This window comes from Dysidea avara, chromosome 6, assembly GCF_963678975.1.
Source record: "Dysidea avara chromosome 6, odDysAvar1.4, whole genome shotgun sequence".
Taxonomy (NCBI): Eukaryota; Metazoa; Porifera; class Demospongiae; order Dictyoceratida; family Dysideidae; genus Dysidea; species Dysidea avara.
In genome coordinates, this window is record NC_089277.1 from 17971603 (window position 1) to 17992017 (window position 20415).

General features: G+C 36.9%; 1 protein-coding gene across 2 annotated transcripts; it reads right to left on the minus strand.

The window, feature by feature from the left end:
* Nucleotides 1–2351: 2351 nt before the first annotated feature.
* Nucleotides 2352–18279, minus strand: LOC136257579 (uncharacterized). 2 transcript variants are annotated; one of them, XM_066050814.1, is made up of 7 exons: nt 18103–18279; nt 10325–10734; nt 7070–7135; nt 6098–6118; nt 5948–6044; nt 4284–4362; nt 2352–3392 (listed from the first exon to the last, which is right to left on the minus strand). In XM_066050814.1, the coding sequence occupies exons 1-7, from the start codon at nt 18171–18173 to the stop codon at nt 2751–2753; spliced, it is 1386 nt and encodes a 461-aa protein (XP_065906886.1). In that variant the 5' UTR covers nt 18174–18279; the 3' UTR covers nt 2352–2750. The 2 variants fall into 2 exon arrangements, with proteins under 2 accessions (XP_065906886.1, XP_065906885.1); XM_066050813.1 differs by lacking the exon at nt 10325–10734 and adding an exon at nt 11834–12252.
* Between the last annotated feature and the right edge of the window lie 2136 nt (nt 18280–20415).

The window sequence follows — 20415 nt, forward strand, 5'->3', positions numbered from 1 at the left end:
ATGCTATTTGCATGTGAGAGCTCGACGGATGTTCTGCTGACTCGAGACAGCTTATAAATTTCTCGTAGGCATTTTCACCTTTAATATGTGATAACAGTTGGACCAGGTAGTCAATCTTCTGCTGATGTGTTTGTTTACGTGATATTTCGTCACACTCCTCTGCAGTTAGCAATTTGTGCCTTCTTAATAGTGGGATCAATTGTGGCAAGCTCAGACATCGTCTTAGATCGGAGTGATGTTCCTTCAAAATTCTGCCCAAGCTCATGTGCGATGCAGATGCAGGCTTGCTCTAAAATGAAACATAATAATTAATGGTTTAATATAGCTAGCTAACCTCCATCGCTGCAGATATTGTACTGGTTCTCCAAGCTGCTGCTGCGCAGAAGTTGGAAGCGTAATAAGCGCTAGGAATTTTTTTTCGTGTTAATTGAATTTTGAGATTGTAAGGTGGGGTATAGCATTAAAGGGGGCAGCAACTTTGAATGGTGCAGGGGCGTAGCTAGCCAGAAGGTGATGGAGGGGCAGGCAAGCCCCCACAAGATACTCAAAAATCATTCATAATTGTAAAAAAAAAGGCTAATGACCCAATGGTGGGCTAGCCAACATACGGTGTTGTATTATTACAGCTTACATAGCTACGTAACTTAGTAATAATAGTAGTAATAATAATAATAACTATTTTGCTTATCACTTATCAATGGAGGTATATTCGTCGATCATCGCACGTGTCACAACTGTACTCCAACAAATTCATCCACAATCCGGTATATCTACATTGTTATTTTTAGTGTAAATACAAGTAGCCACAGCCTGTGCTGCAGCCCTAGCACACTGCGGAGAGGATTACGTGTTCACTCACTTCAACCGACGAAATTCAAATGCCACGTATTGCACGAAATCCCATTTTAACACCTGTCTTGCTCAAGCAGAACTTGTAACCTTGTCACTGATCCACCTGATGACAAAGTAAAAAAAAAATTAGACTGGCATGCCACTGCAGTACTGCACTGTCATACGAAGATCCAGTGTGATCAACTCGAGAAAATAATCTTGCCGGGTGCATTGAACACTTCATCACCTCGTAGACAGTAGGTTCGTAGCGTCATCTGCATGGTCTCCTTTGTCACTTTTGAGTTGCGACTCCTGCGGGGTCGCTTCGAGTGGGTCACTCTTTAGGTTCAAAAAATGCTCTATTACGTGAGAAATCTATAGAAGTGTGTCTCTAATATCTTCATTCGGTGGATTCACGAACGAGTTGAATGTTGTGTGCGCATTCACTAACACCAACCCCTGGCGATACCGCGTAGTAGCGCACATAATTTATAATTATAGTCGTTTGCGAGTCGGTTTAATACTGGTAAGCTTGTAATGGAGGTTTTAAAAAAAAAAATCTGGTGATGGGGGGGCAAATGCCCCCCCTTAGCTACGCCTCTGGAATGGTGCTCATTTTTCTAACCTTTCTAACCTTCTTGGTAGTGGCACATTGTTTATTTACCCTTCGATCATCTTCTATAACAAGAGGTCATGATTTAAAGATCTATAAACCACACGCTACCTGCTTGCCACGCCGTCACTTTTATTCAGTAAGAATTATAAATGATTGGAATGGACTCCCATATGACTCAGTTAATGTTCATTCAACCAATTTGTTTAAGACACACCTAGATAGATTTTATTATGATTACCAGTATGATATTGTATAGTTATTTTTGTAGTAGTTTGATTGTATAGATCAGGTTTTTACAGGCTTTGCCTCCTTACCTGTACCCCCAATAATAATAATAATAATTGTTACTATCGTTCGTCTGGAAGCTTTCTTCAAATTTCTAGTTTCGTGTAATCCCCGACTAGGGCGCACGCCACTACAGTCCTAGTGAAGTACGCTGCATAGGATGACTTCTTGGGTGTTTATTCTTACACTCCCCTCTCTATCGTCAACAAAGATATTTACTGCATCCGTGGCCTGGCGCGAGATCTCGCGCAACAAAGATATTTACTGCATCCGTGGCCTGGCGCGAGATCTCGCGTGATTTATACGTAGCCCAAGCGTAAAAAACTAACTTATTCGGTGGGGCTTAACGGGGCTTATTGTGCCAATGCCATTTACTTGTCATATTTCATCAATCGGGAGGTATTTCAGCACCCAAGGAGGCCCAGTATGCTTTTCAATACAAAACCATTGGGCTCACGTGCACGCTTCCAACTTCTCTGGCTGCTGCGTGTAAAATCCTAATCTCGTGCACCACTTTTTCAGCGCAGGGGCTTATCGATTAGAGATTATAAGCGCCCACCCTGAACTGAAGGGTCTGGTAGCACGTGACCCGGTAGAAATGGGAGTGTTCTTGTGGATGTATGTTATAGCAAAAGATCGATTAAACAAAAGAACTAATGGATGTTCTTTTTCCTATACAAATAAAGACAAGACACATCTAGCTACAAAAGACAGTGACTGATGAATCTTGATAATAATTATTTCACTTCACTTTTTATCAAAAAATACTGATTCAGTGTACAATCAGGTAATTCTGTCCTGTGTACCACATGTATGTACTATAAGATTGCATGACCACCCAGCACTACAATGAGTGTGTGTTGTGTGTGTGTGTGTGTGTGTGTGTGTGTGTGTGTGTGTGTGTGTGTGTGTGTGTGTGTGTGTGTGTGTGTGTGTGTGTGTGTGTGTGTGTGTGTGTGTGTGTGTGTGTGTGTGTGTGTATGGAAAATTGTATGTTAATTGTAAATGTAGTGGAGTATCAGTCATCATCAGCCACACCACCATCCTCACAAACAACATCTTCTTTTTTAATGACATCATCAACATAGTGATCAGAGCATTGTCCCACTTCAATACTACACCCACTACTGTTTATAGATGTAGTCCTCTTTGCTGCAGTATAGTAGTCAGGATGTGATGTGGATTCTTCATCATCAGAGCCACTACTTGATATTGATAAAATGGAGTCATTACCAAATGATGTAACACTGGGATGAGGTTCTAATTCCTTTTTATTGTCATCACTGATAGTGATAGGATCTTTTGGGAGTAGTGCTTCGCTGTTAGGGGATGCACGTATCATATGCTTATCTGACATATAATGGTCTTGTTCATGAGGAATAACTTTGCTGGTGTGGTCATCATCTTTTTCAGAGTATAGTCCAGAATCAGTGACAACTTCACAACTTCTACTAAATGTATTGTTACCAGTTATACATTCCAACATTTCTGCTTCTGTTATTGAGTCAGCGGACTCTGAATCGCATTCTTCATCAATTTTGGGTAGCACGTATGCTGAATCAACCGCCGAATCTGTAGCTGCTTGTTCATGATTAGCCACTCTTTCCACTGTGCTTGGCTGGTCCCTACCAATTGTGGCAAAGTAGTTTTCGTGATCCAACTAAATAAATCATAAAGTTTCTGATAATACTGATATACTCCAAACACTACTGCTGTAATATTATCTACATTGAATTTTCTGATGCAGTAAATTTCTTAGCATTGTTCATCATACCTAACCATAATTTCTTAGCTTCAAATTGCCAGTTGTATTCACGTAAGCCCTTGTTTTTTCCCCATTACTAACTCTGGGTTGATCAGCTGTTCAAACACTTTTGCAGCTACCACTATAAAACTGTTTAGAACCATTACATGTTTTTCTATATGAGCAAGAGGCTATAAAAATACCCCACACATATAGTATGGATAAATCAGAACTGATATTACTGATTATGACAGGACTCAGGTGAATGCAAACCAATCATAGTTGAGCTTTTAATCATTGATATACAGCCATTATAGGGATTTTTGGAATACTGGAGTGGAATTCCACATCAGTTAACCAAGAGTTAATACATATTATTAACTCTTGAGTTAATAACTTTATAATGTGATTAAAACAAAGCCATGGTGCATAATGCACTTAGTCATTCACGTACAGTTACCTTTCCCACTAGAGTTATAGAAATTGATATACAAAGCAAGCAGAAAACACCACAGAAGAAAAGATAACTGGTGTGGTATTTTGCTGTTTTGTTTTTATTCATCTGTTTGCTACATGCCCATCTGCCAACTGCACTAAATGGTACAATTTTGTACTCTAGTACATCAACCAACCATTGTAACTAATAGAACAGTTATATAGCATTTGGTCCATCTGGATTGCAAATACATAATGGGGTCCAGATGACAGTACTTTTAGACATGAAAATTTTCCTGAACCTTTTTGAGTAGGACAGTGATAATTCCGTCATGGCAATAGGGTTAGAAGGCTTCTAACATGTAAACTTACCAGTGACAACTGCGTCATTAGTTTCTTTAATTTTTCTTCATTTATTAGGTCTCTTGTAGCTCTATGCATCTTCAACTTTCTAAACAATACGTAGAAAGAAAATAAAAGTGTTACATTTAAATAAGTACCTATAGTTACCACATCACATGTAGAGTAAATCATATCCAGATTACAAATAACTCTACATCCAATATGTGTTCATTATAGACTACAGGGGCAGATCTAGGATTTATAAAAGGGGGGGCTAACTCAAGGTATTAATCTCTTGGGTAGAGGTGTGCAAAGCACACTTCCCAGCATGCAAAGTATGCTGGATCTGGAACTAGGGGGGTCTGGGGGCATGCCCCTCCAGGAAATTTTTGAAAAATAGATGCTAAAATACTGCAATTTGGAGACATTTCCACATAAAATTCATAATATTTTCTGCCTGTAGATATTTCTTTAGATTATAGGTATGGCTATCCGAAGCATTTTGTTAATGGAAAAGTTTGGGTTGGTACAGACAACCAAGTACATGATGCACACTCTCATAATTGCACAACACTGACTAGGTACATGTTAGAATGATAATGTTGAAAGTGGAAAATTTTGAAATTTGAACAGTACAAGATTGAACCTGAGAGCATTTTCAATAGAAATTGTGTACCTGAATTAAGTATTGTCATACATATTAACTACACAAGTAGATGAACAAAGCCCTTTAAACAGACCAATGCACTTCATTGTATGTATAGGTGCAGGCAGATTTGGAAAAATTCCATAACTATATACTTCCAGTGTATGTTCTATTAGAGTAGTTAGCTGACTGCTTTATTAGAGTATCTCGATCTTTTACACCTCCAATGCTGATCCTGGTCCTTGTTGCATAAACTTTAGCATAAATCCACTGATAATACCTTGGAAAGATGTTTATAAGGTGGTTTTATGAGTATTTGTATTATTAGTGATCATATAATTATGCTAAGACAAAATTTCATCATAATACTCAGTAAAGCCCAAAAGTGAAGGGGGGGGGGGGCTTCAGCCCCCAAAGCCCCCCCCCCCGCTGGATCCGTCCCTGGCCTACAATATCACATACTGCATAGCAGCAGGAGGAAAGTTTGGCAGGAGAAATGTTTGGCGGGAGAAATGTTTGGCAGGAGAAAAGTTTGGTGGGAGAACAGTTTGGTGGGAGAAAAGTTTGGTGGGAGGAAAGTTTAGCAGAAGAATTTGACACAATAGAATTTAGGAAAGTAACAGTTTGCTGAATTTATTAAAAGCTAATACAGATTAGTATTGGATGAGCAATTTGGTGGATTTTAGTTTGGCTGCTCATTCAATAAATTCATAAAACTTCCAGCTATATACAGTACTGTATAAGTTTTGACTATTGAAATCATAATGAAATTCTAAGTGCAATATGTTGTTACTTCAAAATTATTGGTAGTGTGTATACAGCTGGTTTGTGCACAACATTCCACTATTTGACTTAATGATTGTTGTATAGAAAATGTTGCTGATCATGAGTAGCTCCTGAAATTATATACTCATGCACACAGATATGTGTACATGCATGCAAACACACACACACTACACACACACACACTACACACACACACACACACACAAACACACACATACACACACTACACTACACTACACACATTACGCATCCACAGTTTTACCTCTTCAACTTAAAATAAGCAAAAAATCCAAACAGACCAACAAGCATGACTGCAACAATGACAGCTACTACGGTAGTGATTATAACTTGAGAGGAACCTGTAACAAGTATTGTACTGATTGTTAATGAAGTTCATAATATGATCACTTACTGTTATCAGATGATGATGAACCTGTTAAAGTTGAAAAGAAAAGTATAATAAATTATTCACAGTTAAGGCATTTTTAAGAGTGACTGGACACATGAAAACTATATGCAGGCCAAATATACTGTCATGGAAAACATGTCATATCTAGCTGAATATTTTGTGACTTGTAATTACCTTCACTTTGTGCGCCCTAAGAAATAAATGCTGGACCTAAATAAAAGCTGAGTTTGTTTAAACGCCAGGTCCAGATCACTTGTAAGAAATAAATGCTCAAGCACTTTTATAAGGATAAAAATTAATACTGTATAATATGATACATTAAATTTCACAAAAGGAGGCCACGCCTTTCATTAAAAAGAAGTTTTAAACAATAGTCTAGGTAAATTTTACCTACAGTAATACTTCCACTTATAGGGCATAGACTGTGGGAATTGGATGGTTTGGTGACAAATATATAACATTCTGAAAGTATTCTTTCAGGTGACACACAAGAAGATATTTCATTTCCCATGCTATAAAGCAGAATTTAATTGTGACATTCCTATTATACACACGCCATTTTACTCACAGTTGCAAGAAAGCTTGAACAACATAACATAGGTCGACTGCAAAATTCTTACATGCACACATACTATATATAGCTAATATATATAACAAAACTAAGTTTCTCAGTTTTACAGCCAAACATGGTATTTATTGCTGGAATATCAAAACAATTGTTTTGTGCCGATTATTCAGTGGAAAAGACAAAAGTAATGGCTGTACTCTGAGTAACATAACAATGATGAATCATTGTTCAGGAGAATCCTAATAATTGCCCAGCACAAATTCTCTTTACCAGCATTAATATTTTATGGGTGGCCATAAAATTAATGTAGAGTGACCATATTGATTTCACACTTTCCAATCCCCATGTTCTATATCATAATACAATATGTTGCTATATGGAATACACAATGTTAACATATCACTGACCTGTAGGTGTAGGTGTGGATGTAATGTTCTCAGTTGGAACTGGAAAAGTTGAGTTGGTGATATTGGCTGATGAAAGCATACACAGAAAAGCAGCAATGATTATGACATACTAACACAGAAACTTGTCACATACTGTATGTAATATGTACACAGTGGCGGATACAGGGGGTTTTGACTCCCTCAAAATTTTTTAGTATAGCAAGATTGAGATACTCTAATAGAGCAGTCACTCTAATAAAGTAGTCACAGTATTAGAGCAGTGTGTGTAGCAAGCTATGTAAGGATTTTTATGTACTTTATCAGTGATAAATGCATTGTTGGTCGGTGGGCAGCTATTGTTAGCAGGCTGTAACCTTTTCATTTATTTCTTTTTGGTCTCGCCTTACCAAACCAGACAATGTAGTGCCATTTCATTTTGACCCCCTTCCAAATATCTGTATCCGCCCCTGTATGTACACTTGTATAAAAACTTGTTTTAGTGCAAGAATTTTCCTTGATAATAATCCTCATGCAAGAAAAGTCATGTTATATGATTTACAAACAAAACTTATTTTACATGACTGGTCTATAGACCCTTTGCAGGTGAGCTGCTGTCATAGCAACATCCGCCATCTTGGAGTACAACCCGTTTTGCAACCCTGGTAGCGTTGCTTTCTATAAGAGTACAACAATACCTGGGAAGTAGAGTTTCTTCTTCTGTATTCCACAGCAAAGGTTGACCAGGCTAAACGTATGCCTTCCCCCACGCTATCAGGGTTTCAAAACGGGAAAATGGCAGATGTTGCTACGGCAGCAGCTTACCTGCAAAGGGTCTATTGCAGAGTATCTTGGTTTTTGCAGCAGTGGTAGCTATATTGGTTAAAAGATATTTCAGACACATTCTTTGATGCTTGATGTGTCTTATAGTTGAAAGCCATTAACTAATAAAGCATGGACAGCAAGCTACATATCCGGAAAGGTTAAAAATTTTGGTTAGTATCCTCACTACAAATTATAATCGTGTAAGTAATTTTGGAACATTACAATTCAAAATTATAAATGTTTACACTACATGAATGGGACCATTGTTACAATGTATATAGTAATTAATGCAGGTGAAACGATTGGTTACTATAGAACACATACAGGATTGAAATGTCAGTATCATCACTACAATCAACAATACATCAACATCAAAAGATTAATAATGCAATTTTAGCCTATTATGCTCAGATACGCTTATATGCTCAAAAATTCAACCTATGATATTATCAAGAGTAAATAATGGAAGAGAGAGTATCCAACTGCCATATACTGCATCAAAAATGAGCATGTGAAGTAGAGAAGCCATCCTGTAGTGCTTTCAAAGAAAGTGTTGAATGAAGTAATAAACACTTGCTAGCTCAGACTGTTTGAAGTGTCCAGGCATGATTTGAAGTCAAACAGTCTGAGCTAGAAGGTGTTTATTACTTCATTCAACACTTTCTTTGAAAGCACTACAGGATGGCTTCTCTACTTCACATGCTCATTTTTGATGCAGTATATGGCAGTTGGATACTCTCTCTTCCATTATTTACTCTTGATATTATGTATTCCTTTGCCTCTGCAACTTTTACATAGTTTGTGACAACATATTGCTTATTTGGCACTAGCGTACACATATACATTTTCTGACAGCTCTCATGTCTATCTATGTCCATGATATGTATGTAATTTAAATTTATTGGCCTGAAATACATACTGTATGGCATAATTAATTATATAGTGCTCCCTCAATTATGCAAACTTCTATTATCCGAACACTTGGCTATCTGAACAGTAGAAATGACTACTCTATTAGAGTATTTTGTCTAAGATGTATGTTCTATTAGAGTATTTGAAAAGGGTTCTGTATAATAAATGCTTTGATTATCCAAACTTTTTGATTATCTGAACATGCCTGGTCCCAAGGGGATCCGATATTCAAGGAAACACTGTAATAGCATGCTTGATGCTTCAGGCCCCTGCTACATAATTATTATGCTCAAAATTATGCCAGCATAATAGACTGGTAGTTAGATTTAGAGAAGCTGAAAATGAAGGTAACAAGAGGGAGGTTCTCAAGTAGCATTAAGGGCTTGAAGACTTTTGCAAGAAAAAGAAAAGGAGAAACACCTTAAAGATGAGGAAACAATATAACTTAAACAGAAATAAGGAATTGAAGAAGAAGCAAGAGAACAAAGCTTGTAAGAAAGAGGAAATGACTAAGAAAAGAGGTAGGAGTAAGTGAGACAGTGTAAATTCAATTACAGAGGAGAAAAAATAAGTTTATGCCCAATACCGTGGAGTCTGGTTGTTGGGCGCATCCGCTCTGAAAAAGATTATTACAGGGTTTTCAGCACTTCTTGCAATTTCATACAAAATATATGCGTAGTGTGAATTTGTGCATACGCATGATTTATCTGGCACCACAATGGTGATGGATACTTATATCAAGTCTCAGACTGCTGTACATGTGATAAATTTCTTTAACAATGATGGTAGCATATTTTGAGAATAACTAAATAATTATAACAAACATGCATGCGCAGCCACACTATGCAGTTTGCACAAAATTGAAAAGAAGTGCTGAAAAACCTGTACAATTGACATAATATTTATTAAGTGCATGAACCCTAAGTGCAAATTAAGCACACACTATTTTGCCTGGTAAACATAGTGAAATCTACACTATTGTTGGCCTTGTACCACAAGCCTCGCACAGTTGACAAACCTCTAGCTGAGAAAATAATTCATTACAAATCTTGCAGCTCTTCTTTAAACCATTTCTAGTTTCAAAATGTTGAGTTCAGTAGAATGGTGGAACAAATAGGATGGCCAGTGAAGTAGTGAAGCATAGGAACTTGGAGCTTGTACCATCAGTATGATACAGTCAACCAATGAACTTGTATTTTTTGACAAGTGGTAAGATTTAATGAATAAGGATTTTTTACATGGGCTACTAAATACAGCAGTAGTGTTAGTAAATCTAAATTGCACTCCTAAACAAATGGGCTTAGGACAACTGGTTAGTATAAAGAACATGTGTCTAGAATGTGCTACATGTGTCTGTTCTCTGTGGAAGGAGGGGCTGATAGTCATAACCTGACAGAGTAATATCATCACATTAAGTTTGAAGGTAACAAGAAGATACACATACGTATGTACGAAAACTGCAATTAACACTTGTTCTGTTACTAACACAATGTCGTTATTCATCATAATACATGTACAAGGGGTATGAACAATTCAACTTACTACAACTGGTATTTGAAATAGCAAGCGTACTGTCATTGCTGAAGTAGTATGTCTCAGGAACAGAACAATTAAAATTATCTATAATCTTTCTAAAAACAGGATATCTGTTGGGATCTACTACTATTTCTAGATTACGTCCCTGAAAGCAATACTGATATGCCGCCTGTATTTCTGGACATCTATCAAGACAGATTGGTAGTAGTTCTGAAGTTTTTGTATTACAAGGAGGAAACTCAAAGAAGCATAGGAAGGCTCCAAGAAATGATTGACATGGTGCATCTGCAACAAGTTCAAAAGCAAGTCTGATGTCTTGAAATTGAGATGAAATAAATATATTTAAGGTATCTTCAGCATGATACTCCTCCAATAGCACATCATAACAACTGCTATCATTTTGAGTTTGTACGCACCTGTAACAGTTTCACTAAATTACCAAAGTAAACACAACTCTGCAAAGGAAGTAAGGGCAATTTGCGAACTCTGATACACACTTTGATGGGTAACTGGTTGAGACTCATGCATGTTAGGGTACAATTTAGAATAAAGTGAATCTATTCCAAACAGCCAAGCTATGTATATAGTCTGAAAAAGATGTGACATCAAAGGTGCTGGCCAAGAAATGGCCACAATGGTGTCAATCAATTTGTTGCATTACAAATTAATTGACATTATAATATCATTGTAGCCATTTCTTGGCCACCACCTTTGGTATCACGTGTTTTTCATACTAGCGTGTTTCTTAAAGGCTGCATGCACCATTTTCACAGCTTGGCTGTTTTAGATTAAATGTCATTATTTATATATGTATGCAAGCACCAATATCATGCCAACAAATGTTGAGCGTAGCAGACTAGCAAAGCATCACAGCATATAATCCTAGGGACCACTTTAAAGATTTCAATATATACACATTGCATTGTTGCGTTATATTACTGTAGGTATACTTTAACAGAGCAGTCACTCATTTACAACAGTCAAATCCAATAATCCTAGTCAGTTTTATGTAAGTGTTATACTGAAAGGATATTTTGAGCATAATAGACTTGATTTTAGATCTCAAAAACACAACATGAGTAGAATGAGAAGATTGTAAACACCATGAAAAGTCTTTCAGGAGCTTATAATCTCCATGCAGCACACAGTTATAAATTGCAACCATTCAGTTAGATAATAAGTTACATAATAAGTTACATGTACACCAGAGGAAAAAATAATGCCATATACATAATTATGTGATAAGGCCCGGGAAAACTGGACATATAACTAGGCACATAAAATCTACTCATTTTTTGAAACTCATAACGTTATGTTACACTATGCTATGACATTGCTATTTTCAGCCATTATTGAATATTAATTTGGCATTGTAAGTAAGTTGTAACACAAGTTACAGAGAACAGATATTCTGTATAGGTAATTAAATATGATGTGCTATGTGATGGACATATATAGTTTGTGCCGACATGCCCAGTTTTGCAAAGGCCCAGTCACACATACGCAAAAACTTACTGCAATATGTGTCAGAAATAGCTAGCATTCTATCACCATTGACATAGTAAGACCGAGGAAGAGTACAATTGAAATTCTCTAAAATAGGACCTAAAGAAGGATATAGTGTAGGGTCTATCCTTGATATGTCAATTCTTTCTGAGCAGTAGTCAAAAGCTGCTTGGATTTCTGGACATCTCTCAAGGCATATTGGCAGCAGCTCAGATTTACGATCCTCAGAAAAACCACATGGCTGAAACTCATAAAAACAAAGAACTGTATCAAAGAATGACTGGCACACTGGGCTGTCTTGTGTAAATAAATTAAATATTACTCTGACATCTTCAAAATCAGATCGACCAATAAATACGGCAGATTCAGCATAGTACTCCTCCAGCAGTATGTCATAACATCTGTTAATATTTTGAAATCGTTCACACCTGTATAATAAGTTGTTAATGTAATACTGCTGTGAGTACTGATAAAACACAAGAAACTAGTTTATTTAGTAATAAAGTGTGTTTAAATTCTCATAATGAAATAAATTGTTCAGTGTTGATAAAAAAATTCCAAACCAATGAACAGAAACAGTAATTGTGCCATAATTTGTTTTATTTAATTTTTTGTGGAAAACATTTTTGATGATTTGAAATTTATTTTACAATACTTGATAGCTATAAAACACAAGCTATTGCTATGTTTTTCATGACAACAAGTGATGAGTGTTTCTACAAGTGGAATAGTTATTGACAATAAACGTCTCCCATCTAGCTAGCTAGCTACCATGTGACTGCTCTATTAGAGCATTTGGATCTATTAATTGCAAATTTTGTGCAGTGGTATACAAAATACAATTTTGATACTAGAAGTCTCTTAGAACTAAATATAGTAGCTAAGGCTAAATATAGTAGCTAAGGCTAAATATAGTAGCTAAGTGACACAAGTAAACATTGAAGGCAAAGACATTACTTGTAGCTATATTTCTACTAGTGTAAAAAAATTTTCAAGTAAATAAATTTCATGCAATTTTTACATACTGCTACGGCTATTGAATTAAGCACACTCACTTAGTATATATTTTCGCAAGTAGTTGAAATCATTGCTGCAAGCTCATGCTACGTAGAATTGAGGCAGAAAATTCTCCAAACCAATCAGAAGTGTCGCAGTACACTTGGGCACATGCCTACCAAATACCACTGCCTGTAATAATCATAGGTGCACATGACTCACTATTTCCTTGACTGAAATAAAACATTTTACTGAGTATTGATATCCAAATTAGCAAGATTAATGATCTCTTAGAAGCTCCTAGCTGTTCTCCAAACATTATAACCTAACAACCAGGTACAAAGTTTACCGTCAATGAAGAAGAGCAAACTATGTTATCCAATAGTCAGTGGTATGATTATTAAAAGAGAATGTACTGCTGTAAGAAAATGAGTTGAAGGAACACCACAAAAATTTTTTGAGATAGCAGAAACTCCAAGATTAGACTTAGTAATGCTTCACTGGATTTGATATCCAGTATGTATTTGTGATGAATCAATAATACAGAAATAGCTGATATTTAAAACTATTTGAAATTATATTTTTGAGGTACCTACGAGGATAAAATGATCAACATGGCTGCATGGCACTCTATACAATCTGCTTTGTAACAATCTTATATTTGTAGCTACCAATGGCTGACCACAAAGTGCTTTGGTGTAATATATAACACACCCATGAAGTTTGTATCTGCTTTGTAAACACACTGCCTAAGGCTGCACACCTTGGGTAGAGTGTTTATATATAAATCTGAACATCATAAAATTAGTCAATGGCTAGCTAGCTACAATAAAACAAATTTAGCCTAATTTAAGTTCTGCCCCCCGTCAATTTCTGAAAAACTCGGATTGCTCACCTGAATTTATTTTCTATAATATATAGTATATAGTTGCTTTGTGCTATACCGTAAATCAGGAAATTTTCATTCGAGATAATTTAGTTATAAAATAAATTTGATGTGTTATATTTTCACGGACAGCCCAAACCACAAAAACACTTTACCAGTGAATTTTTCTGTACAACAAATAATTAAACATGGAGCTATTCTTGATGCTGTTATTTGTGGTCAGCACACTGTCGGGTTCAGAAGCTACCATAGTAGTTGCCTACGTATTTCGTGTGCCAGAAATGAGTGTACAAGATACGTATGATAAAAGTTTATCAAGGTACGACGACAATGTTATACAGGTACAGGCTGTTGTATGATGAATGTGCAATTGTGATGGCTGTGATGCAGCTATAGGTCAGCCTCAACCACTAGACACTATACTGCAGCTACAGTGGTATGCAAACATATTCACATGGAAGGAATAATAAAGCTATAAATCAGTATTACTGAGTACCTGTGTCCAAAAATGACAATGCTGTCTTGGTGTATAGCTAATAGATTGGAGTTTAGTTTCACATGAACAAGTGCATGGTATACCGACATTGACTAATCCCAGTCATCATTCTTCCCATTCAGGTGTGTAATAAAAGTGGTGGATATTCATTGCCAGTAATACAAGTAGTATTTGTTTGTTGATGATAAATTTATTCATTACCTTTACTTCCTATGTTGGTGTATGTCAAGCTACATACACAGTGTATGGTTTTTTAATACCTCTGAACAGATTATTAAAACCCAAGCCATGTGGCTGATGAGTGGTGCGTATACAAGCTACAACCATTTGTAAACTACACTAGGTTACAACTGCATTGTATAACGCCACTCTGTACTGCAAAACCTACAGTAAGTCGTCTGTTTTATCCGTACAAGTAAACAGAATGAAAGGGTCTATAAATAGGTGGTACTTACAACTTATGTATAGTGACAAAAAAAATTGGACAGTGTTTGACTACTCAGACACATAAACGCTGCCAAAAACTTCACCTACAAACATGATTTTAGAACCTACCAATAAAGACACAATAAGATCACCAATCACTGCATATTATTTTAATCAGTGGTCCCAGTGCCATTCAACAATTAATAGAATGGTTCCAAAAGCTTCTGAAAATCCATATCACTAATAGTTACACTTAATCAAAAAAGTGATGTCACATTGGAGCCTGTACCATAGTAATGCCATACAAGAAACCAAAAATTGAATTGTGTACTTCTGTCATGGCTACATATGTAGACCAAACATTACAACCAATAACCCACTAAAGTGCAATATTCACATGGCTTCACTATAACTACCTAACCAAACTATGCATAAATGAAATACTCACTTAGCATGATGATCATCATACTAGGAGTCATATCATCATACAATTTATAGTGCTGCGTAGCTTAGCACCTATATGTACCAGACTCTTGCCTATGAACTGAGACACGACCTGTATGTGACATTTATACAGTACTGCTGTGTGATGCTCATGATTAGGCTGGGGGATAGTATGAACATATTGGAATATTGGGATAGTATCGCTATCGTGTATCGCCTATCATTTGAAAGATTACTATTGGACAGTAATTAAAATGTAAAAATATGCAAATATTCATGCAAAGCACCTGTAAAAATAAAATTTGGGAACAAAAATCAGTCTAAAAAGGCTGTTTAGTCTCTTAGTCAAAACATATCCATAAGTACATCCCTCCTTGCATATCTCTGTGAAGGTAATAAGTAGGTTTTCACTACTGTTATACCATCGTCTATCGTGAACAGTGTCTTACTATCATTCGGACATTGAAAATTTTACTATCACCCAGCCCTACTCATGATATAATGTCTATCACTGTCCACATGATCACCTCTTTTAATTTTATGTTATGACTTAACTGTGTATGCAAACAAGACGGCAGTAGCTATCTTAGCAAGCTTTGTCCCTACAATACTATGCACTCACCTATATAATTATTTACATTATTTTTATAAAAATAATATCTAGATGTTTTAGTAGAACTGTCAAGAAATACTGATACACGCCAATGAAACCCTCAGAATAATGTTGATGTTGAAAGTATTATATTTGAGCATTGATGATAATAGAATATTCTTAAAGCATGATTGGCCATAGCCTAGGCCTACCGAATAGAGTTTGACCAAAACTACCAAAATATGTAAATCTGCTACTGCTAGTTATTCAAACTCCAGGAATCTCTATCTCACACCATGACAGATTTTTGATGGTTGCATTATGCTTCATGTTGGTGTCTCATGTCTGTAACTTTTGGTTTCTCAATGAAAAGATTAACTGAGCAATCTGTGATATCAGGAAATGGAATGGTGTTTAATACTTACTGGAAAAGCAATGCGTAAATTGTGGAAGTGAAATGTTATAGTACATTATTTACATACACCTAGTGTTTATAGGCATATAGCAACTACAAAAAGACCAAGTGTTCTGTGATAATTTACTACCACCACATGTGAGCTACAGCATGTGACTATCTGCCATCAACCGGAGCTGCAAGGTGACAACTTATCATGATTAAGAATAGTAAGTAATGGTTCTTTAATTTGGTATGCGATTAATAATATGCACTTCATGTCAGCTAGGTTGTTTTTGAGTGTCATTAATTTCTTGTATATTATGCATAACATGGATGGTATGGGGTGGCACGTCTCCCAATGGTTGAACACTGGCTACACCTCTGACTTGACTCAGTAATGGTGACAATTTATCAGCAAACCAAATGCTTCAAGCGGACTGACTCACTAAAAAAATTTATACGGGACAGAAATGATGAATGAGATACCACGCAGGTCATAAAAATATAAATTAGGTTTTCCTGCTACTATTAGCAATTTTGCAGTTTTCCCTTTAGTGTATACCACCCACTTGATGTAACACTTAAGATGTTAATGAAATGTTGTAGGGTATTTTGTATTAGGTTACATAGTGCTCTGTGTGCGTTGTGTGTGTGTGTGCATGCATGCATTTGTGTGTGTGTGTGCATGCATGCATTTGTGTGTGTGTGTGTGTGTGTGTGTGTGTGTGTGTGTGTGTGTGTGTGTGTGTGTGTGTGTGTGTGTGCATGCATGCATGCGTGCGTGTGTGCGTTTGTGAGTATATGTATGCATGCATTTGTGTGTGTGTGTATGTGTGTCAGTGTGTGTGCTTGTGCGTTGTGTGCGTTGTGTGTGTGTGCATTGTGTGTGTGTGCATGTGTGCGGGCAGAAAAGTTTTACAGATCCAACCATGGAGTCTATCAAGTTACTTTCGCCGTCTGTTGTCTTCACTTAGTCTCACGTAGCCAGACCCTATTCTCTGCATCGATTGGAAATTATAAGTGCTTGCTTCGAAAGGGACTCCTGTGGGACTCTACAATAGAAAAGTTCTGCAGGCAAAACACCTCTGGGTAGGTGAGCGTTGATTGGTCCTAAACCACTTTCAAAAGAAGTGTTTATGACCACAGTTGGCTTCATCTTCAGCTATAGGCAAGGCTTCAGCCTGTTCAAACTCTACAACCAAGGTAAAAGTTATTAAATGTGCTAGCAATGAGCGTAATCATGTTTGAGATAGCTATATCACATGAATATACTGAGTCACGCATCCAGATAACAGGCTCGTACCAGTTAATACACTACTACTTTCACCTTGACTTATACCAGCTACATCTGCCATTTTCTCTGCGAGCTGTCTGGAGGCGAGACTGATCAGCTCAGTGAGCTCACACATCAGGCATGATTATGCTCATTACAAGCAAATTTTATATTACCTTGGTTTTAGAATTGAGCAGGCTGAAGCCTTGCCTATTATTATTATTATTAGCATAATGGAAACACGTACAAGAGTACAATAAAATGTTATTAGGCTGTAAGCCTTTGTTCATATCCATGGCCTGTACAGTCCCAGTACTTGTCAAACTTTGCCTTGAAGGATGCAACAGTTTTTGTGGAAACTATTTCATTAGGTAGATCGTTCCAATGATTGATAACTGCCTATAGCTGAGGATGAAGCCCAACTGTGGTCATCCACACCTCTTCTGAAAGTGGTTTAGGGCAAATCAACGCTCACCTACCCAGAGATGGTTTGCCTGCAGAACTTTTCTATTATAGAGTCCCCAGACCCTTTCAGAGCAGGCGCTTATAATTTCCAATCGATAAGTGTCGTGCGGAGAGAGAACTGAGAAGACTAGTCTGGCTACGCGAGACTAGTCTTCACTATCAAACTTCACTAGCTATATCTCAGTCAGCTATATCATGTATATTGTGTAGAGAGTACGCAAATCTGCCCTTAGTCCAACATAATATCGCTATCATAGTGATTTCTAGTAACATACTAGTACAATATTGCTAGAGCTGACTCACCGTTGTTGTTTTGAGCAAGTAACAAAACAGCAAATCAAGCAACAAATCATCCATACTCGACTCCGGTCCATCTAGCAAACATCGATGTTTCTTCCAAACGCTTCTCAGTTCTCTCTTGCTACGTCTGCTACGTACAAGAATCATTCGACATGAGCGGATTGGAAACCACATAGTTATGAGGTCACGATCATGATCGTATGACGTCACCAGACACCTGTATACGTAGGCGTGCGTGGTGTGTTGCTTCCGTTAGCATGACATTTTTTCCCCCGTCCGTTATGATTACGTCCCTGTATATATGTGACCGGATCTGCAAAAGAGTCTTACAGCTACCTTTTGATGTACTTAATTGGCAGCCGAGTAAATAATCATATTTGATCACATTGCATCCAACTATTGCTGCATGGCCATGGTGCAATGTTAGCTAAGTGATGAGTTAAAAAACATGAGGAGTTATGAGTAGTCAAACTTGGAAGTTTGGAATTAAAGGCTATCCAGTCACAAACAACAATACTGAAAGATATACTGGTAAATCATCTGCATGGTGTGTCATTCAATTTAGCCATATGGCTACAAATAGCACATAGAGGGCCTACATCCTAGCAAAACACAATCAGCTGTTGTTGATATATAATAAATTTAAAATTCACCTATGCACTTCAGTTTTTACAGTGTAGCTACTGACTTAGCGATTTTATCTTTTTTCCATCATTGGTGATTGTTTGGTAGCTAGCTATTGGCATCAGTGCATGGGGGAGATTTTCCATCGATCAACATTGTAAGCAATCTGATCTGATGAATGGATCATGGATGTGGGTCAACCACTCCTTTACGTGGACTGTCAGGTAGGATAAATTATACTAATAACTGGTTGGGTATGTAGCTGCTGAAAATCTTGTACAACTGTGCAATGAGCATTCTCTACTATTCAACACTAATCTATATAGGTCTAATATAATAAATACTGAAACGTCAATGAAAAATCCATATGCCTATAATCATAGATAATAGAGTATAAGGGATAGGAAACGCAATAATGTGACGTCACAAACACGTACATTTCTATTGGAATTCCGCGTATTACGTCACGAACATACTCGTTACGCTTGGTGCGCTTGTATCAAAGAGAAACAAATTGTTGTAACGACAGAATTTTGCAACCAACAACTGTGAAACTTCGCTACAATGAACTCAAGTAAGTAGCTAATCGAGGGAACTAGGATGGTACCAACCCTCAAGGAAGTTATGCGCAAAATTAAAGGAGCTTGAAAGTGAAAAAAACGGCCCAAAAATTACTTTAAACCACTTTACTTTCTTCGAAAATATATTCTATCCTTTTAACTGTGATAAACCTATTCCTTACCATTAAACAGAGAGAACCAGAGGAAATATCAGAGCAAAACAGGAACTGTTGCTTGAAGAAACGACTAAGTATCTTCCATTTTTTACCAAAAGTTTAAACCACCTTGCAGTACAACGCAGCGGTAAAACACTGTGTTGGTGACACGCCTAGCTTACCACAAGATTCGAAAGTGGAACCGGCTATAAAAGAAGCGGTATGGACGAGGCATGAAGGTACTATGAGCGAAAGTATGACAGCGTGTAACAATTATGGTTAACGCGATACGCTTTGTTACAAAATCTACGGTCTGAATTCTCTCGCCAAAATCTCTCACAAAGGCCTAAATACTTGCTGTAGTCTGTTGGATTAATATTTACGCTGCTTAGAACACTAATTCCCATGCTTGAGCACATAACTGTCTTGTCCTTTCAAGTCACGCGTAACGGAAATCAAACCGGAAATCGCTTTCGTTTCCTATCCCTTTTACTCTATTATCTATGCTATAATTATGTGACTGCAGCTAGGAGATGTGAGCACAAACTGTACAGCTATCAATCTCTGAGTTAACAAGTAGGGCTGAGTGACTGTCACATTTTGTTGCTTTCACAATTGTAGGATGCAACAGGTCAAGATTATATAACTATCACGATGTTATAACTCACATGCATCAGTAGCATCGTGTATATACACACAAATTTGCAGGAATTATTTATTCTAACAATACACAGTGAAATTATGTACAACTACTCATTGAAATTTAGGACATAGGAAGTTGCAGTGTAATGCAAACAGCATAATTTATAATGAACAATAGTATCCAAACAGTTTCTGACTGGCTTTCCCAGGTGTGAATACACTATACAGCTACATGTATTCCACTACATGTTCAACTCTAAGTAACTGACAACCCTTTCTTATATACTAATTTCACCATGAGCAATTCATACAGATTCACACCTACAACAATTGCA